Here is a 22299-nt window from a genome sequence, read left to right as displayed (position 1 = left end):
TCTCTCTATTCCCGTATTCTAATGTGATCTAAAAAAAGAAAAATAACGCAGAAATCTTCATCTGAGCAGAACTGAGCTAATCTGCAAATATAAATGTGTTCGGACAGTTCAGTCCTGATGGAATAGTTCAGTATTTCAATTTAATGACCTTGTGGACAGGCAGTTTCACACGTATGATCCGCAGTTAAATGTAAGATTAAGTGTAGAAGACAGCATTCTGTGTTAAGTGTTTATGGTACAGTAGCCTATTTATGTGGGCATATATTGAAAGAATACACTCTGAATCCTGGAGAAATGAGGGGAGCCGTTCGAGATTGTTATTGTTTTGTCACACATGACAAACCCAAACGTACTGTTCCAACGGCTGAGATCTCTCCAAACTCACCCATTCCAATTATTACCAGTATTTTACACCACTGATCTTTTTAGGCTGCACCTTAACGATAACACCAGAGAATTAAAAAAAAAAAAAAAAAAGTATATATATTTGCAAACTTATCGGTAGATACTAGTTAAAACAACACAGTGGAGTTAATCGTGGCCACGTTTAATATATATATTTACTCATTTATAGCCTGATCCTGCTCATAATTTTATTTTTCAAGGTTTGAGCCAAAAATCTGGTGCCTATTTCGGTCAGACATTCGATATTTCAACCCAGCAAATAAAATGATCACCATTTTAAAAGCATAAATAAAACAACCAATAGAATTCAGGCGCTAAGATTCACTTTTACATTTTGATATATATTATATCCATACTAATATTACTATTACGCTTTTTATTGTTATTATTACTCTCAGTCGACGTAAAATTGTTGTTGAATTTATTCGTTCAGTGCGTAAATGACGTCAAAAAAGTTTATAGTCTCATAATATTATTCATCGAGACAGACGATTAATTATATAAAATCTATTGTAATAAAACAACTGTAATATGAATAATGTGCAACGTTTAATTTTTAGGATTCGTCATGGACAATTATTGAAAATAGGTGAAGACATGAATGGACGCATCTTTGAATTTTTATATCCACGTTAAAAGTAAAAGGGAAATTTAGTGTGTTGTTTTGTATATGAGTGGATTTACACAAATAATAAGTTAAAAAATAAAAGATTTAAGACAATGAGCAGATGACGTTTGCAGTTCCTACGGTGTCCAGATGAGGGGAGTCCTGCCAACCAAGCAAGATCAGAAAAATAAAGTCTTCAACAGAGTCAGCAAACTGTCTTTAAAAGAATGAATCCAACTCTGCAGCCGCCGATGACATTTTTCCAGTGCGTTCTTTATCATGACGCAGTAGGCTGTGCATGCAAACACAGCGTGCATGCAAATAAGAGACTCTTTAGATATCCAGACTATGTGCACGTCCATCAGATGAAACAAAGTGTTCATCAATATCTAACTTGAAGGCAATCTTTTTTTCTTTTTTTTTTTTGGGGGGGGGGGGGTTATGATCCAACCTGATGCTTTCCATGTGTCCTATCCTCCCAGATGGTGAAGTGGCAAGGAGACAGCCAAGGTGGGGTTGGAGGGGGTTTTTGATGGGGAGGGGGGCTATAAGGACACTGCACCTTGTTACCACTGGGTCGACTGTTAAGTTTTACAAGTAACGTTTTGTGAGCTTATAAACGATACCTTCTAAACTTGCACAGGAAACTTCGAAAACATGCTGTGATAATGTATGTCTCTGGAATCCAGTTGATATCCCATAGTCTGGGAGCGCTGCTATCAACAGAGGTATCGATTACATGAGCCCATTCCCATGTTTGATGCTCAAGCCCAAACTTATAAAAAAAAAAAAAAAAAAAAAAGGAGTGAGGCTGCTAGCGTGCCAGACTTTGCTATGATGGTCTCAAAACTTTCTGAAGGGTCACACCTTCCACTTTGGGAGGAATCACACATGGCGTCTTTAGCCACATGCAGAAAAGACTTGAAATTATGTCTTAATGCAAAAAAAAAATAAAAATAAAAATAAAAAAAATCACAATAATACATTCATAGATTCTACTTTTATGGCACTGACAAGTAAATGATCCAACATTCATGCCATCTACTGTGGATCATTTCTAATGTTTGAAAATGTCAATGTCAATAAATGAACTGTTTAGGGCGCACATGGTTTTAATTCAATACATGACACATGAATACTGAGGTCGCTTAATAGTACACTCCAATGAAATAGTAAAAAGAAAAAAAGTAGTTAAAATTAGTTGCAAGCATCTTCTTGTGCAAACACATTCTACATCTCGCTTGAATTTGACGCAACTATCCACACTGCGCATGAAAAGGCACTTTACGGCTGCAAACATAACGTTATAATGGAAAACAAAGGTAAACATCTACTAAAAGTAAAAGCCCTGTCATCCCTGTGAACATGCTCTATCTCCTAGGATGTGTAAGTCTTACCATAAGGATGCATGTTGGATGAAACGTTTCCCCTTCTGTCACTTCCCCTATGCAAAATACTGGAGGAGGCTGTGCGGCTCCTACCGGATGAGGTTTGCATTGGCTGACAGCGTTTCCACTGCAGGGCGACCAATGAAACCAAAGCACAGGCTCGGCGTATAACAGCGAAGATTGACGTGGAGGACGCGTCAAATTAATTCCAGCAAACTCCGGACTCCCCGGGATAAGTCCAATTTGCTTTTATCGGATGAAGATCACTTTGGTCCCTTTTTGCCTCGCAGTCACTTGCGTCCATAAGAGAAGGGGGCACACTGCACTCGGAGCTTTTCCCAGCCCTCTGTCTCCTCTGCTGGGGCTCAGTCCTCCCGCTCCCTTCCCCTCTCTTTCCTTTCCTCGGACGCATTCTGCCATTTGAAGGGGAATCTATATTTCCAAGCATCCCGAAACCTATAGTCGTCAAATGGGTAAGGCTGCTTCCCCGTCTGCATGCTTCAGTGACTGGGAGCTTATGGAAGCGTATCCAGGCTCACGGCGCCTGCGTAACGACAGGAATAACCATTTGTTTTATTCTCGGTCAGATATTTGTGCAAGTGATGTTGCCGACTTCACTTCGGAGGATGATCCTTTTTCAACAACTCGCCTTTGTTTTAATCTAGCCCTCTCCAACACACTTGGCTGAAGTCTATAAATCCTAAATGGACCCACGTCGTAAATCAAGCTGAAATGCTTTTCTTTGAACACATCCTGAGTGTTAATTCCTTCTGCTCGCCATTTTTAATGTTGCTTTTTGTTGTTTGGTCAAAGATGGTGGAGGGTAAACTCAACCAAACAGTTTACAAACTTTTGCAAAGTTACATATTCGGGTTGTTGACTCTTATATGTTATATTAATATAATATTTTACCTTCTCTGAATGAGGCTGGATCAGCTGGCCTGTGTCAAACAGATTCACAATGAGAACTGAGGAGCTGCTTTACTATCCACAAACATGCTATTAATAATCTCTGTATATTTGGGGTATTTTTCCAAAGGTAAACTGTTGTGTTTATTTCCTATATTTAGCTGACACATCTGGACTCACCTCATACCGTGCACATGTGTAACTAGAGTCTGACTTTTCTTTTACAGAGCAAACCTATGGAGAGGTGAACCAGTTAGGCGGCGTGTTCGTCAATGGTCGACCCCTGCCCAATGCCATACGATTGAGAATAGTGGAGTTGGCTCAGCTCGGGATCAGACCCTGTGATATAAGCCGGCAGCTCAGAGTCTCCCACGGCTGCGTGAGCAAGATTTTGGCGAGGTACAACGAGACGGGCTCCATCTTACCCGGTGCCATCGGAGGAAGCAAACCACGGGTCACGACGCCTAACGTGGTGAAAAATATCAGGGAATACAAACAAAACGACCCCGGGATATTTGCCTGGGAAATCCGAGACAGGCTTTTAGCAGATGGAGTTTGTGACAAGTACAATGTCCCGTCAGTTAGCTCGATCAGCAGGATTTTACGCAACAAGATTGGGAATCTGTCCCAGCCCAGCCAGTATGAGAGCAGTAAGCAGAGCTCCGCACAGGCCGGCCTGTCCTACAACCACATCTACCCCTACTCATACCCCAACACCATGTCGCCCACTGGCACTAAAATGGGCAGCCCCCCTGGAGTACCGGTGACGGCTGGACACATGAGCATATCCAGGGCCTGGCCTTCTGCGCACACCGTCAGCAACATCCTCGGTATACGAGCCTTCATGGATCCTGCAGGTGAGGAAACAGTTTCTGCTGGGTCAGACCTTAGGCCTCTGCACCTCTGCTCCCTAACTGTGACTGCTGGTACACATAAGAGCTGAATAAACCCGTGCATCTGGTTATTAAAGCCTTATTCTTGGTGATTAATGGCCGCATTAGGCCGTACAACCTGTTATGGCAACAGACAGGACAAGGTGCACAGCTGAACAGGCCCCCGTTCAGCATTCAGCCAAAGGCACTAAGGCCACTTTCAATAGGCCTTTTCATGGAATTATGCATTTGCAAACACCTTACTCACCTGCTATATCCCCCCTAATCCTTCAAGTAGTCATTACAGATATTTTTCTTTGCCTTTCTTCTGCTCGAGCCAGTGTTTTCACCTATAGTTCAAACTCTCTGCTCCTGTACAGTCTGTCATTTCAACCAGCACGGTGTTTTTCTTTAAGAATTATAATTATTGTAACTTGAAATTATATAATTATTTTCAATCTGGATTAATTTTTATCGAAATAAATATAAATAGTTTACGTGAGCATAAAGTTTCTTCAATACAATAAAATGCAGAGCTCCATGAGTAATTTTAAATTGTGCGTAAAAATTATTAAATTTAAGTATTAATTTTAAAATCAGTTTGCTGAAGTTTTCTTCAACTCTTCTGTATTTGTGTATTAGTGTGTGTGTGTTTGTTTCTTTACGTTTGTTTCTTTGTTAAAACTTCATCTTAATTTCGTCATACTGTCTTTTAACGTATTGTATTAATGTCCAATTTATATAAATAAATAAATGAATAATACTTAAGTAAATCCAATTGTAAAACCATTCTGGATAGGCCAACACTGTCGACAGTGAAATATGTTTATGGTCCAGATAGGATTCTTTTATATATAGAAACATACCGACCATTTACAAGTCTGTTTATTGCTTATTTGTAAATTACGTACTTGTTTTTTTTTGTAAGTGTTTTTATTTTTATTTTTTACACATGCTTGACATGAAGTTACTGTTTCTGTGTCAGCCATTGCTGGAACAGAGGGATATCCACCAAAAATGGAGGAGTGGAGTAGCGTCAACAGAGCAGCTTTCCCCCCTGCCCACACAGTCAACGGGATTGACAAGTCAGCCATTGACGCGGACATTAAATATGCTCAGGTAAAGAAAAATATCTCAACATCTGTACAGTCACAACACACACACACACACACACACACACACACACACACACACACACATGCACACACACACACACACACACACATACGTGATAAAACTACACAGGCTGCATTCTGCGTCGCCAAACCCACGCCATTTTTTTTTCTCATTTACAGGCCACAGTCCAAATGCTTAGAGCTGAAGTGGGTAGAGGACTTTAATAAGAAATGTGTCTCATTACAAAGGCAGAGCTGTGAGAAGTTTCCATATAAGAGAAGCTCAGATAGTCACACAGGGATACGCAGTTTGTGTTTGATCTGTTTTCCTCTTCTTGGTCTCATCCACATTTTACAGTTGATTCAGTGTTTACTTGTGTTTCAGGCCTGAGATGACACCCAGACTTTTACGCACACATTCTAATTGGTGTTATTTTTCAGCTCCAGTCTTCTCCATTTTGTTCCCCTTCATTATAAATCACTCAGACACCATCTTTAAGAACCGCCACCGCTGTACACGCCACACGCCGCTGTCACATTCAATTACACGGACACGGTGCGTCTGGGTTTTCCTTTTTTTTTTTGCGCCCACTTTACGCGTGTCTTATCTGTTTGACTCCAGCCTTCCTCGACACTGTCCAGTTACGTCTCGGCGTGTGCCTACTCCCCTACCAACCAGTATGGGGTGTACAGTGGGCCAGCGGGCGGCTACGTGGCCCCGGGCCACCACCACTGGCAGCCGCAGAGCCCGGCCCTGTCCCACCCAGGGAGCGGGATGAGCATGCACGCGGGAGAGATCCACTCCACGATGGCCTTCAAGCATCAGGCCCGAGAAGGTAAAGAACATAAAGTAAAAAAAAAAAAAAAAATTAAAATGGAAAAATAATTACAGGTGTTTATTTAATGCGCTTCAATTGTATTATAATTATAATTATAATAATAATAATTATTATTATTATTATTATTGCTATTATGCTCTTGATTATGTGCGGTTATATCTTTTCTTTCATATCTCTTTTATTTTATCATTAGGCATAAACCGCAGTGTGTGTAAACATTTACCAAATCCCAAATGAAGTCTCATTACGCGTTAAATAGATCCTTATTTTTCCTTTCAGACTAGGGTTAGGAGTATTTTACGCACGAAATGGATAGACTAAATTAAGAAACTATTTTTTTATTTCTATTTATTTATTTTATAGTAGTTTACATTTATAACCTGCAAAGGAAACCATTCACCCACTTTTTTTTTTTGCTTTAGAATTTAAAAAAAAAAAAAAAAAAGTTTGATAAAGAGCTGAGTGATGGTGTTTCTTTTCCATGTTGCACAGGAGACAGAAAACCGCCCAGTCCGCTGAGCAAGCAACAACAACACGAAGACTTGAACAGTGTGCATGGACTCAGTCTCCCTACCTCATCATCATAACCTGGACTTATATCACCTAAATTACCAGAACCATTTAACTGAACTCATTTCAACTCAAACAACAGTAAGTGTCAACTCTGCTGGCTTGTTTGCAGATGTCGGTCCAACACAGGCCTGTTCATGTGCATATTGAACCCAGTATAAATAACTCTGTCGGTCTTCATGGCCTCATGAATGTAAGCTTGCATGGATGTATCGGTGTTTCCCCTCTTTTTTTTTTTTTTTCCTCCGTTGAAATTCTTCTAAATTGTATATCGTGTTATGGAAAACTGCAGGATAAAAATCGATATTTTTGCCAGTCAGTTCTGTCACTGATGTTTTATTTTAAGTCTAAAATCCAAGGGCTATTTTGTAATCCGCCATATATTATATTATCTTAATTTGTGGCCATGATCTCCATTCTACCATGACTCAACGATGTGAACAAATAGATAAAATGTCTAAATGTAAAGTATTTGCCAAAGCTTTAATTATATATTTTTATAATTTCATTGTAAATATTAAAAAAATAAAGGCTTTCTCAAATGCCATATGATGGTTTTGTGGCCTATATTATTTCAACACAGCAGAATATGAAGTGCATTTCTTTTTATTCGGGTGCTGATAGTAGTTTGACAACAAAGGAGGTGTTTTCTGTTCCTAAAATGAATTTTCATTTCAGTTAGTCACGCTATTTATGATTTACTGTGCTTTGCTCTTTTCTTAAACCTGCACATTCTACTTCTGCATAAGCCTGTCCTATTTCTTGTCATGACTTTATTTGGGATTTAGTGATTTATTCCGAACATGCAATGAAATTTAACATGAAGCAAACATAAATAATCATACAAATATCAATAATCATAATCTTTGATAGAAGAACAGCACAATAGTTCCATTTACATGACCGAAAAGGGGTGGGAAGAAGTGCAACTTATTTAATCCTACCCCCCTCTATAAAATATTATTCATAATATAAATATAAATGTATCCCTCTTTCTTTTACATTACTATTTTGTATTTCCAAATAAGTGCAAAAACTGATAGAAATTTGATGTAACCTTTCGACCTGACCATGCATGGGAGAAAGAAATTAATGCAACTAATAATATTTATAGCTCGTGTGATATTTTATATAGTATTTCTCAGTTTGAATTGTGTTAAATGATAAAATGGACTATGATATCATCGGAAAAGTCATTTTTTTCCACTCAGGTGTGACCCCCCTGCCCCTCCACAGAGCTGTTCTCGTGCTGATGTTATCTCATGTGAAATTGATGCCAGTGATGAAAATGTCAGGTCTGATCATGCGCCTTAATGGTCGCTGAATCCACCCACATGCACGTGCACGCAACCTCCGTGATAATACAGTATCTTTTCCCGTGCGTAAATTGGACACGACACGTTCCCCTTGTAGGCCTATAGGCTCTAGTCATTCCTCAAACTGTTTATTCCTGTGCGTGTTTGTTTTGTACCCACCCGCTGTAGAAGGAAAAGGGCCTCTCACTACTTTCCCTGACAAACTAGAGCTGTGTGTTGGACCGAAACGTGGCCGTGGATTCTAGGTTCAGCTCATTTCTAACACTTATGATTGTTGTTGTTTTTTTGTTTGTTTGTTTTTTCAATCCAACCTCTACGAAATACTGTTATGATTATTTGTGCTCGATTTAAATGCGTTTATTTTTGTACCTTCAACTATGCAAAGCTCATTTTAATATGTATTTAAATACTGTATGGGGGAAAATAACAGATTTTTATTGAAGAAACTCAAAATACAGAGGACAGTATTATAATAAATGGTGATAAATTGCTTAAGAAAGGTTATTCATTTGGGAACTAATGGGAAAAAAAATTGCAGAAAAAATAAGTTTAGTAATTTACCTAGTATTTCATTTTAACCTGTGAAGACCCAGTGTTACTTTTCCAGTAGTTCCTAAATGTTTCTCGCTATTTAATCTTTCTTAAGCAATTTATCACCATTTATTATAATATTATCCTCTGTATTTTGCGTTTCTTCAATAAAAATCAGGTATTTTCCCACATTTAATTAATTGATCATGTATATGTTCATAAAAGCTCAGATTAAAGTTAATTGTCATAATATCAGAAACAGAAAAATGAAGAAAATGTGACTTTTTCAACTAAATTTATCATCAACTGAACATAAAACAAGTGTGTCCATCCACTGTCATTGATCCAACTCCATAGGTTTTACTGGTGAATCAATGTTGTAGAAGATGACAGTGTTTCCACGTTCACTACTGAGCCTCTTAACGTCCAAATGGGTCATATCTGATGACCATGAAAAGATGACAAACTGCATTTTACACCAATTATTTACATGGATTGATAGGATTAATGGATCAGAAGTTATTAAACATTTTATTTTGGTAGATAATTTTGGTTACCAGTGGTTGTTTGGGTCTTTATGGGTTAAGCCTGTGACCTGAAATTATTAATAAGCATGTTTTAGTGAAAAAAAGAAAAATAAAAGATAGTTCTTGAATTAATTTTAACATTAATACACATGTCTAAAGTGATATGTCCTGCTTCTTTGATTTACTTCAGTAATTGAGGTGGACTTTCAGTTGGCTAGTCCACATCCCACACACAGTCTGCATCATTTCCAGTGGGACTTGGATGCAGGACAGTGAGATCAGGGTTAATATGTGGAATGCTGTTGGTTTGGTGACAAGCCCAGTTTAGTTTGGCTGAGTCAGATTAAGCAGTTCTGTGCTTTTACCAGCATCACCTTCTGTATGAATATAAACAGCGACTGCATGTCTACAGCCAAAAAACACCATTATCTTCCTCATTTTTCTTATCAGTATTTTTTTCCAAAATATTTAATAAGTAATCCTTAAAAATGTCATTTCTCACATGTGGGTCAGTTGACCACATGGATCATTGGGTTTGCCACTGATCTGAGAGGCTCATCAAGTGTGATTATTGATTATATCTGTTTATTCTAAACAATGATAAAACACCAGACAAATCAGCTTCACGGCCTTTAATACTGTCCATAAACTAAAAACGCCAGCTGACTGATAAAAGGCTTTAGAAAGGGTATCTCTTGAACAACACTTACTTAGTAGAAGTGTATTTTACTAATTTTTAAAGGTAATTTTTGGCTATGGATTATTATATGATTTGCAGGTTAGTGAATGAACTGTACTGCAGTAACTGACAGTTTTCTTCCTATTTATAGAAGAATGCAAAATTTTAAAATTACTTTAATATTTATTGTGTTGGAGCAGCTGAAATATATGTTTGACATAAGGTTTTTAAAGCTTTTTTCACTATATCTTTCAGTGATTCTTTTGGTTACAGTTTTCTGCAATAATCCTTCAGTTCATGACTTTTTCCCTAACACCTGACAATATCAGTTTAAACAGAACCAGTGCATTTTCTTCTTCAAAATAGGACTCAGATGCATTCATTATTTATGTGTCATTATTCCAAATTTTTATTTCAGAATTAAAGTATGTTACATGCTTTAGTTTAGAAGCGTACATGCCAGCATTTGATTATAAAAGTAAAACAGCCTTAACTATAATCCTACAGCTGTAAAATGTGTCGACTATGTCCTGTGAGTTCTGAAAATGTGCTGCATAAAAGAAGAGACAGAGCACAATAGTACAATCTCACAAAATAGGCCAGGAAAGTAAAACAGACTGGTCAGCTTTATTACCCAATAAGAGGATGCACCCTGGAATATGGGCAACGTACTTTGCAGCCGCTGATTCTGTTCTTCCTTTTCGTCAAAGCCCCAAGTGACTCAGAGTATCCAAACATTAAGATGGCCTATGAGTGCACATGCTCCCTGACTGGAGTTGCTCATGTTTTGCCGGATACCACTTGGGGTTCAGAAAACACTCCTTCATGGTGGTGGGGTTACTTCCTGCGGGACCTATGGTCATCAATCAGGGCAAAAAGTATTACCCCCCACCGCGTGTCTTCAGCATGCCTCTGTGTTAGAGGAGCAGCAGGTGGGGTTGTCCTACATACATGTTTCCTATTTATAGAAAACACAAAAACCTAATATTTCTTTAATATTTAGTGAGAGGCAGCAGAAACACATCTGTGAAGTGGAGCCTTTGGAGACACTTCTATCCTTCCTGAATGACCATTTCATAGATTTTTCTTTACCTCTATCATTGTTAAAGAAGTTTGCGTCGATCTATCTATTCATGGATTTTTCTTAACCCTTTATCGGGCATTCAAATACTCTGAAATTCTACATTTCAACCTTAGTGTGTTGTTGGAGGACCTAACAAAACTGTATTACTTTTGTAAAATTTTCAACAATTTTTGTTATGTAGAAAATCAAGGTCCTTAAGTTACCATATTTGGTTCCTTTCCTGTAAGTGGCCAAAAAAAAAAAAAAATAATAATAATGATAAAAATAAACGAAGTATAAAAAAAATACAAGAAAAGCACATGTATTTTAGATTAGAACATCACTTTTAGAACATTAGACCAACATAAGTGCTGATCCAGACACCTGTCCACATCCACATTATCCCTTTGAACATCATTCCTTACATTAGTACCATTACTTCATGGTACCTAACAAAGCAGGTACACTCACTGTTCATGCAGAGGTGGACCTTACAGACCCTGTAGACCACATTGGACCTGAGATTGTTGACTCACTGTCCTCACTGTGAATGTTGCTGTCACTGTCTTGTGATATATGCGGAAATTACCAAAAATTGTAACTTACCCCATAAAGGGTTAAATAATTGTTCAATTGCACAGCCATTAAGCAAACAACCAATGCAGTCAAGTATTTGATTTACTGTGAAAAATATAAGTTTTTGCATGAAAGATTAGAAAGTTACATGAATAGTTTCACATTTAAATAACTCTTTCTAAGAAATATCTAAATACTTTTTCTACCGAAATTTCTACCATATGTGCATTAAAATATTACTTACAGGAAAACACCTACATAATCCCATGTCATGCACTACCTTCAAATATGCAGATTTAACCCATTAAGACCAAAACATTCACCACTGACCAAAATCATCAACTGATCTAAAATGTTTAATTGCTGTCAATCCACTAATCCTATCAATCCATGTAAATAATTGGTGTAAAATACAGTTTGTCATCTGTTCATGGTCATCAGATATGACCCATTTGGACGTTCAGAGGCTCCATAGTGAATCTTCTACAACATTGATTCACCAGTAAAACCCATGGAGTTGGATCAATGACAGTGGATAGAGACACTTATTTTTCATTTAGTTACTGATATATTTGCTCAAAAAGTCACTTTTTCTTCACTTTTCTCTGTTTCTGATATAATAACCCTCAACTTTAATCTGAATTTTTATGAACATCTACATCATCAATAAATTAAATGTAAGAAAACACCTGATTTTCCCTGAAAAAACACACAAAAAAAGATATTACAATCGTAATTAATCATTAAAGAAAGGTTAAATATAGAGAAAAAATAATTTGGGAATTGCCACAAAAGTAGCAGTGGGCCTTTATGGGTTAAACACACTGCAGTGCTCTGAACTTCAGGATCTTAAGTGTGTTACCTTTGCAACTTAAACTTGAAAGGATTCTCAAATGCCTCAAACTTAAACAATCACTTGAAGAGTTGGATAGGAGACCCGACATCCTTGATCCTAATGGATATAAAAGTAAGAGTAATCCAAGCAGCAGCCAAATAGTGGTAGAGATTCCTTAAAAAAGCCACAACAGGCGCTTCTCTCTTCAAATATAGTGATTCATGAGTGTCTGCCATGTTTTAGACACCAGAGTTCAGTTTATGTATTTGACAATTTACTGGGTATGATCTAAGACTTTTCACATTATCTCTACTTTTTACGTTAAAGGGGGAAAACACCGTACGCTCGCCAGGAGTCATTCACTGACAACTGAAGTCAAATACGAGAGCATCTCAGGACAGGCGACAAGGCAGTAGACAGGTCTCGGAAAAAGAAAGATCCGCGAGAAACCTTTTAAAACTTGAGTGGCAAGTTGGCAAAATGTCAGATTCTGAAAATGAGCACAGTGTCAGCAGTTCTCGTGTTTGAAATGTCCAATTAATCGACTCACCGTGGAAACATGGTGCATCCAAACGTGTACAGTCCTGAAACAAGTGCTTGTCACGGTCTGTAACAGGCAGGATATACTTTTTGACAAGCATGCAAGAAACTGTAAATTAAAATTCTAGTCATGGCTGTCAGCCTAATTTATTTCATGTAACAGGATGTAATGCATTTGGACACCAACTGTCCTTTAGAAGTAGAAAAAAAAAGAAAAGGTAACAGCAGAAGCAATAACACAGTTATAACAAGTAAAGACCCAAATATACACCAAGCATCTACTGATGTAAAGTGTTTAATAACTCTAGATACACTAATCCTATCAATACATGTAAGTAATTGGTGTAAAATGCAGTTTGCCATTTTTTCATAGTCATCAGATATGACCCATTTGGACGATCAGAGGCTCCGTAGTGAACGTGAAAACACCGCCATCTTCTACAACATTGATTCACCAGTAAAACCCATGGAGTTGGATCAATGACAGTGGATGGAGACACTGGGTTTATGTTCACTTAATGATATATTTGAATGAAAAGGTCACTTTTTCTCAAGTTTTCCCTGATTTTGGTGTGATAACCCTCAAATGGAATCTCAGCATGATTAACCCTTTATAGGGCATTCAAATACTCTGAAATTCTAAATTCCATCCTTAGTGTGTAATTGGAGGACCTAACAAGACTGTATTACTTTTGTGAAAATTTTCAAAATGTTTCCTTATGTAGAAAATCAAGGTCAATGAAGTTACCATATTTGGTTCCTTACCCATAAGTGGCAAAAAAAAAAAAAAAAAAAAAAAAGCAAGAATTATAAATACATCTATCTATCTATCTATCTATCTATCTATCTATCTATCTATCTATCTATCTATCTATCTATCTATATATATATATATATATATATATATATATGTATAAAATACAAGAAAAACACATGTATGGTGAAAGGAACATGTATTTTAGAACATTAGAACATCACTGTTAGAACATTAGACCAACAAAAGTGCTGATCCAGTCACCTGTCCACATCCGCATTATCCCAAACATCATTCCTTACATTAGTACCATTACTTCATGGTACCTAACAAAGCAGGTACACTCACTGTTCACGCAGAGGTGGACCTTACAGACCCTGTAGACCACATTGGACCTGAGATTGCTGACTCACTGTCCTCACTGTAACTGGTGCTGTCACTGATTTGTGATATACGCGGAAATTACAAAAAATAGTCACTTGCCCCATACAGGGTTAAAGTACATGATCAGTAAAATAAATATAGGAAAATACCTGGTTTTTCACTGAAAAAAAAAAAGCAAAATGGTGATATATCACTTAAGAAAGGTTAAATAGAGAGAAAATTAATTTGGGAACTCACACAAAAGTGGCTGTGGGTTTTTATAGGTTAAAGAGAAAACATAGAATTCATGAGGCAAAGAAGTAAGATAATAAAATCAATTTTCTTATTAGATTAAAGTGAAAATGATTCATCAGGTTTACCACCCAAAACTAAAACACCAAAGCTGAGGGTCTGTATCTATGTCATGCTTGTAATGCAATCTCCACTGCCTTTTTTTTTTTCCACTGACTGTCCACAGGATTTCTAAGCAGGCAGAGTTACAGCTCTGTAGTCTAGAGGATGATAAATGTTTCCCTCCCATGTTCTTACTTGCTCTGCCAGCTCACCACATCAACCAGATGCTCTAAAAGCAAAGGGACAGAGACATGATGATGACATTCGGCTTCTCCAAATGAAAACGTATCATTTCACATTTTGCTCTCAGGAGATTCCGGAGGTTGTTTTTGGTCCTCGGAGGATACAGCAATACGGCAATACAGAGAATAACCACAAGATCACATTGAATTGCAGAGCTGAGCTTTGATTATTACATATTATATAAAAGAGCATGAAATTATGTTTGCAAACTGAATTAAAACACACTCTTTGGAAACACTGTCATTTTTCTCAGAATTAGATTAATGCTTGTAATTTGTGAGTACTGTCAGTAATGAGTATGTAAATATGAGTATTTAGTGGAGTTTGCAGACTTTTACTGGTAAGTCAAAACACCAGACATTCATTATGGAAATTTGTCAGCAGTTTTGCAATGGAAGTCTATTTTAGTAAGGAGCTGGGCACAGCCATGAGACAGACTTCAGTGCAGGAAGATCCTCTCCAATTTGTGGAGACTATAGAATTAATGTTCTGCCTGACTGCCCATCTGTGACTTATTTAAAGTGTGCTGAAACATATACTGTGCTAAATGCTGCCACACACATGGCAAATACTACCAGAGGAAAGCTATGCGGGGCTGGATTTAAGGGCTGCCTTCATGTTAATTTTTGGCTGAAATTCTTATTAGGTGATAATAAGATGATGACTCCTTTCCCAAAAAATGCAAGTGGTAAACCACCATAGTGTCTGTTAGTTTGGGCAGAAAAATACTGTCTGAAACTCAGCAGGATCTCTTAAATGAGCAGATACATGTTCAAAACTCAATGCAGCTTTCTGGTTTTGTTATAGACTCTTGTGTTAGTTCACCTGAAATCTCTGTATGTGATTCTCAGAATTATTAAATGGTTTTTTTTCTGTTTTTGTGCAGCTGTCAATAAGTAAAAAATAGTTCCCTCAGCTTATAATGTCATTTAGGTAATAAGGAACCTTCCAAAAGTCCCATCGAGGTTTAAGCCCCGTCAGTATATAGGTCAGGAAGTTTTGTTTTAAGGTGTGGTCAGCAAGAAACATAAACTACTTATCATCATGAAAGTCTGTTATACACACTCTTTGAACATTTTATAACCTCTAGAGATTTTTAACTTGCATTACATATATATATATATATATATATATATTTTTTTTTTTTTTTTTTTTTTTTTTTTTTTTTTTTTTTTTGCTGTTTTGTCTTTTATTCACAATAGTATAGGAAACAAAGGAATAAAAACACACAAGTAGTCCAACAAGCTGGGAACTGAAGTAGTGACTTCAGGTTTTACAATAAAAGTAGATAAAAAGATAAAACATGATTTATGTATCTGGAGTTTTGGTTTTTTTTTTTTTACCTTTAAAAACGTAAACAACCACCAGCAATAGAAACTATATTGATTTAAAATGTTTAATAACCTTTGAGCTGTTAATCCTATTAATACATTTAAATAATTTTGGTAAAATGCAGTTTTCAGCTTTTCATCATTATCAGTTTTAACCCATTTGGATGTTCAGAGGCTCCATGGAAACACTGCACTTTTCATCCGTCAATAAAGCCTATGTAGTTTGACAAACAGCAGTGTCTTGACTGGAGACACTTGCTTTTACATTCAGTTAATGGTGCATTTGGTTGAAAAAGTCATAATTTCTTCAGTTTTTCTGTTGTGATGTAATAACGTATTAATTTACTCTGAACTTTTATGAACATTTACATGATTTGTAAAATAAATATACCAGAAAATATTTAATTTTCACTGGAAAATGCAAAATGCAGAGAGTAATATTATAATAAACAGTGATAAATCAGTTAGGAAAAGTTAAATGAAGAGAAAAATGTATGTAGAAGTTGCCACAGAAATAGTTCTGGGTATTTAAGGGCGATTGAAATGTTGTATATTTCATCTTTCTTATATTGTTCCATGTATGGGTTTTCTTATGACTTTGTGAATAAATATATACTGTTGCACATAAAGTTGGAATAAAATATTTTTCCCTCTTCTCATGAAATAATTGTGATAATGTGATTTATTCTTGATAGATAAATTGTGACTGGGACTCAGTATGTGGTTAGAGGTGATTACTGATGTGTATAAAGAGGAATTAAAAACAGGAGTGTGTCTGAAAACAAAATTATTCCAACTTTATGGTCAACAATGTATTTCAAGAATATTGTATGAGGTCAAAACTGTTTTAACTCTGTAAAACAAAATTATAGCTACACTATAAATGTGTTACATCATATGATTCTGCATTTATAAGGTTTTTAATAAGTGTCATAATGCAGCAATGACCCTTTCTGCAGTGATGCGTGGGCACAAGTTCAGGTGAGACAACAGGAAGTGCAGCTGTAGTACAGGTCTGTGGTATGCAGAACCTGTTGTACTGTTAAATACTGCCCGAGTACAGCAGGACCAGGACTGTCACCATATAGCGTGTTCATGCGAGATAATGCAACAAAAGCAGAAAGGAAAACAGCACTGACTGTCATTAATCAACCTTTTGACCATGCCCTGCTGCTGCCACTCCCAGGCGTTTGTGACAACGGCGCCAGTCAGAGCAGCCAGCCCGTATCAGCTGTCAGATTTTAAGAAACTTGTTGGCTCATAACCAAAACAGACTCATGTCTAAATCAACACAAACTTACATGACCTATTGACTTTAGAAACATCCTGGATGAAATAAAGCAGATACATAACTGTCTGCCCTTTCCCATATTGACAGTATCATCAGGTTTAAACAGCCTGTATTTCTGTTTGGCCCGTTCGGGTGCAGCGAGGCCCACGTAGCCTGGGCTGTTGTGCAGGCAACAGTGGCTACAAACCAGAGGGAGAGTGAGAAAGAGGGCCCTTTGAAGAACACGGAGTGCAGCCAGTTGTGGAGAACCATGCATGTAGCTCTTATTGGTGCTTTTCACTCAGACACGCCTCTCCCGTCTCAGCAGTCGCACGCAGCATTGACCCAAAGGGTGGCTGTTAATTTGGCATGGCGAAAACATGGGTTCAAACTGAATGAAGGGTCTGATAAAGCCACTCCGCCGGGTTAAGGCTGGGGTTAACCCCATGGGCCGGATCTCATCCACATCCCACCTGTGATGTACATGATACTGAGCTCTGTGGAAATTAAGAAAACGTCTGCTAAAGGCCAAACAGAATAAACAGAGGAAAATATTTGGAATGTTAGTTCACCTTTAGTTGCCATTTGAGTCTTTTCCACAGCACAGTAACACAGGGTTGTGCTGTTGAACTGAGATTATTTTGTTATGTATCTCGCAAAAAAAATGCAAATTGTGATTGACATGCCTCAACATGGGATTTGTATATATAAAGAGATGCAAATTTACCTAAAAATAAAAAAGATACCTGTTTTGAAGTATGTATTTTAACTATGTGACCATGTACTATATTCTCTTTTTCTAAAAATAACAAAAATAGCAGTTGTTTTTATGATGATATAATTATACAAATAATTCCATGACAAATAGTTTTACATACAAAAACATTAAGCTACAATAATGTGTGAAAGCAAAGTAAATTGTAATATTTTAACTTTATTTACTGCACATTATATTTTAAGTTTACAATTCCAACATATGTTTGTTAATAAAACAAAATTGCTCAAGTTATTATATCATTTAGGATGATTTTTAATGTAATTAAATATCATTGTTTTGACACCCTCATTTGACCTTTAAAATGGACGAATAAAAATTTAGGAAGAGCAACAGAGAAAGAGTGGAATAGGTGTTGATAAATGATGTATAACAGAATTACATTATTATATCAGTCATTATTAATTAATTATGTTATTATCAGATAAAAACACAAATTTATTTTACATATATATTTAAGCAGATTATTTAGAACATTTTGGCCTTTTGCTTTATTTATGATGGTGGGACATGTTGATGTTTGGCATATTGAAGAAAATATGATAAATATAGGCCACTTTAGGAAGGAAACATTATGCACCAAGAAACCAGGTACAATATAAGTCATTAAACATACATAATTTTAATCTTAAAAAAACTACAGTACAGTAACACTGATACGGACAATGTGGTAGGCAATATTTGTCCAAGTATTTAAGATTATATATATTTAAGGACTAAAGTAATCTTATCCTCACATTACTGTAATCCGGATTCTTGGTTGAGGTGTTTTCCAGCATCTCTAGGCTGTGGGTGATGATTTGTGGGCAACAGTTTATCTTGTGAGGAACGGCAAGAAAGTATACGGTGTACTCTTACCAGCACAGAGACATGGAGTCCGACTATAAATGAGGGCAGATACGGACCAAACGGACACTCAGACAGAGGGGGTGTATTATATGTTAATACTACACAAATATTTACAATGAGCATAGAAAATAATGAAGTGCTTTAAATGATGATGAAATGATTTATAATAGCAAATGCAATTCTACAGTTACAAAAAATAAAAAGTAATAAGCATAAATATGAAGTACAAGTTAAACTAATAATGATAATAACCTAAAAATGCATGTGTTGAGCAACTAAGGTTACGCTGTGGAAAAACTAGTCCTATATAAATGTATAGGTTGTGACAAGATACACTACTATGTGGGTGGCTACTCCGTACTGGAGATCGTCTCAGTCATCACCCTCCACTGCAGACTGACTCAACCACCAGTCACATATCCAAGCCACAATAGCAAGGTGGGCCTCTGCAGAAATGCTTAAACTGCATTCAATTGTCTAGTGAGCCCTCTGTCTTTCAGCTCCAATACTCTGTCTGTCATGGTGTGAAACCCTAATGAGAAACAATCATTTTTTTTCTTCTCGGGTTGAGGGGTATTTTAGTAGCTTAGTAAAGACAGCGTGTATGTTTTGGCGAGCTGTGGAGAATGCAGCTGTAGCTTTTTCATTTAGCTGCATGGAATCCCAAACTTTTACCCAGATAGGTGTTTCCATGCTTGCAAATTAACAAATAATGACGCATGATGTTGTGTTTACTCCAAATTATATTGGGCATTTAAACTATATGCACTGATAGATGGAAAAAGCATTAATTTAGCCCCATAAATACAATCCTGTGTTACAGTTTTAGGTGTTTATATACTGTACAATATATAACTTCTCACTTGTTTATGTCACATTGAACAATGAAGTAAACTATTTCCTTTATGTGCTTTTTCATGGGAAATGGCAAAGAAAAGCCATTAAACACCTCCACTACACAGAAAGCTGTTCTTGTGCTAGTTGAGACAAACAAAAGGTGAGTGTCAGAGTGATCGAGGAAGTGCTTGTCTTCTCTTCCTGCTCTCAGTAGCACAAGAATGAAAAGGATGTCTCTATCTTCTCCAGGGCTATCCATTACTGAGTTAACAAGGTCTCAGCTTTTCTAAGTGAAATCCAAGGCTTTCTGTCACATGGATAGAAAAACAAATAAACACACACATGAATTCATCAAGTTTTTACTTAGGGATGATGTGCCAAAGAATTCTGAGCTTTTGTCCATTAAAAACACGACAGTATACGGAAACACCACCGTACCATCTTGGGTCCACCTGCAAATGCAAACATGGGAGTTCTTGGAGGAAGGCTTAAGTTTCCCCCAAAGAAAGGTATGTTTCTGCAGGATTGACTCCATAGCTCCACAAGAAACAGGCTGAAAAAAGTAAAATGAAGCGTCTCTGTCCTATTCGGTTACACTATAAATTCACAGAGAATCCAGTTGAATGTTAAAGGTTTGTTTGCAAAGAACTTGCTTAGAATTAAATAAAATAAAGTAAAAGATCTACTCAATCATGAAAAAGCTAATATCATGTTGGTTTGGGTTAAATATACCCTGAATTAAATATATAATAAAATAAGAACTGTTTTATACAGAAGTTTTCATTGTTTCCTCAAAAACTACCATTTGTGCGTTACTTTCTAATAATTATAATGAATTTAACTACATATTTTAAGGGAGCACTTTTACTTACAGTTGCTAACATACAGATATTGTGCTTGAACATCATGTATCATCATTTTTATCCATCATTTCTTACTAACGGCTTGAATTAATTAAATGCATTTGAGCTGTGAACAGTCAAAATAAGCAAATGGTCTAAATTAGTCTTTGTGCATCACTCACGGTCTTTGCGTGTGTTATTTTGTATTTTGCTTTGGAATTCGTGGTTGTGGATTTTCAGGTCTTAGTCTCTCCCCACATCCATTCATTCTCCTGGCAAAAGCAGCCAAGCAGTTGTGTCTGCTTTCGCAAAGCTAACGGGTCGGTCAGGAGAATCTAGTTTCTCTATTTGGTGTTGATGGGGGGATAAAGGATGATTGATTTCCTCAGTCTCATCATTGCAGGTGTTTGCTTTTATGACCAGTGTCCTCTACAAGCAGTTTCTCATTACACTTTGGTGAGAAGGAGGACCTTCAAGTCTCGTGCATTCCGACAATGCTCTGAAGAGTGTGTAATTTTGGAGACTAAATTTAGGGGGGAGAGGAAAATCAGTTTTTATTCAAAGCAGACCTTACTCAAACAGAGATTCACCGCACTGTGGTCAGACTTCAAACCAACTTGTTACTTGCGTTTTTCATGTTCAGACTGCTGCAAATCTCCAACCCCTCTGAACAGAGTTGAAAAAAAGAAAAGACTGTTGTTGATTTTGTTTCCATCGTTGTGGGAGGCTGTCGACTTAATAATGTGCACATTGATGGTGAAGCAGCTGATCAGCAATTTGTAAGCAAGAGTCTTCTGCATATATTTATTTATATATTTGGACTCTTTTTTTAGTGACCAGAATTATTCCACAGAGTCCTTTCTTGAATTGCTGCTGCTAATTTTACTTGAAGTGATTGATGCATAGCTCTGTTAGAAGTGAAGATCAAACTGAGACTAAAGATAGGTTAAATTTCATCATTAGAGTTAATCCATCAACAAAGCCAGAGCACTGAATAAAGCCTGAGTAAATGAATGTGTTTGCTTTGTCTTGGAGTAAATATTAGTTTGTCCAGATAATGTTATGAGCTGCTGAGGGTTTCCACAATGCTTAAGTTACACCAGCGTCTGCGCTTTCCTGCTAGAGGAATTGTTTCCCCAGTCTTTCTTCTTCTTAAAAGCCAAACATCAGTAGCACTCTCAAGTGGCTGAAAGTTTTAGTTGATAATCCAGTCTGTCACTCAGGCCCACAGTAAGATTAATGGTAGGGGAACTCCTATCTGGCAAATACCCCTCTCAACCAAAACAGTTACCTTTTTTTTTTTTTTGAGAAATGTGAAGAATATAGTTGTGACACTTTGTAAATAAGTCTAAAAATACAAATTTCGGAGCCATTTTAAATGACTATTGGTAATGAATGAAACAATACTTGGGTAGTTGATGAAGATGTGAACAGATTTGTTAAAAGTACTATCTACTACCATAAGCTTCAAATAAATGCATGTGACAGAATGAATAGGAGTGTAGTTGCTGTTATTTTGTTTGTTTTTGTTCTGGGTTTTTTTTGCAAGTGACCAGTGGTAAATCAGATGGTGGATCTCAGAGGGTAAAGGGAGCCCTCTACTGCTAAAACCTGCCACCAGACAAACCTGAGCACAGCTTTCTCCTCTCCTACAGTTTGCAGTAATGAAGCAGGAAGTGTTTGCTGCTTCATTAGGTCAGGAAGAGCGCATGAACTCCTCAGAGATGACAATACTTTACAATATCACATTGATTTTTTTTTTTTCAGTTTTTCTTTCATTTTTTACTTACGATGATCATAAGTCAAAGTAGACATAACAATGTCAGACCGAGTATGTATTCAAACATTTAGTAATATGCGTCTGACCCTATACTTTCAAACTTAAACATGCCATCACTCAACCATGAAA

The 22299-nt window shown here is 36.8% G+C and overlaps 2 protein-coding genes across 6 annotated transcripts in view; one reads left to right on the top strand and one right to left on the bottom strand.

Moving 5' to 3' along the window:
• nkx2.2a (NK2 homeobox 2a) overlaps positions 1-2435 on the bottom strand; it is a 32711-nt gene extending 30276 nt beyond the window's left edge. The window contains exon 1 of the mRNA XM_030127589.1: positions 2410-2435. Coding sequence (XP_029983449.1) covers positions 2410-2412 — 3 coding nt within the window. The 5' untranslated portion in view covers positions 2413-2435. The remainder of the gene's footprint in view (positions 1-2409) is intronic.
• A 117-nt stretch (positions 2436-2552) lies between these two features.
• pax1a (paired box 1a) lies at positions 2553-7252 on the top strand. 5 transcript variants are annotated; one of them, XR_003934602.1, is made up of 5 exons: positions 2553-2873; positions 3537-4166; positions 5149-5359; positions 5408-5852; positions 5919-6058. XR_003934602.1 is itself a non-coding variant. In XM_030127586.1 (5 exons), exons 1-5 carry the CDS (start codon positions 3397-3399, stop codon positions 6720-6722), a joined length of 1134 nt encoding a protein of 377 aa, XP_029983446.1. In that variant the 5' UTR covers positions 2925-3396; the 3' UTR covers positions 6723-7252. The 5 variants fall into 5 exon arrangements, 2 of the variants coding, with proteins under 2 accessions (XP_029983446.1, XP_029983448.1); XR_003934600.1 differs by lacking the exon at positions 2553-2873 and adding an exon at positions 2901-3439; XR_003934601.1 differs by lacking the exon at positions 2553-2873 and adding an exon at positions 2908-3439 and having other exon boundaries at positions 5167-5359.
• Positions 7253-22299: the final 15047 nt, after the last annotated feature.

This window comes from Sphaeramia orbicularis, chromosome 22 (genome assembly GCF_902148855.1).
Source record: "Sphaeramia orbicularis chromosome 22, fSphaOr1.1, whole genome shotgun sequence".
Taxonomy (NCBI): Eukaryota; Metazoa; Chordata; class Actinopteri; order Kurtiformes; family Apogonidae; genus Sphaeramia; species Sphaeramia orbicularis.
The sequence above is the reverse complement of the archived record's forward strand: the minus strand, read 5'-3'. Positions and strand labels throughout refer to the sequence as shown.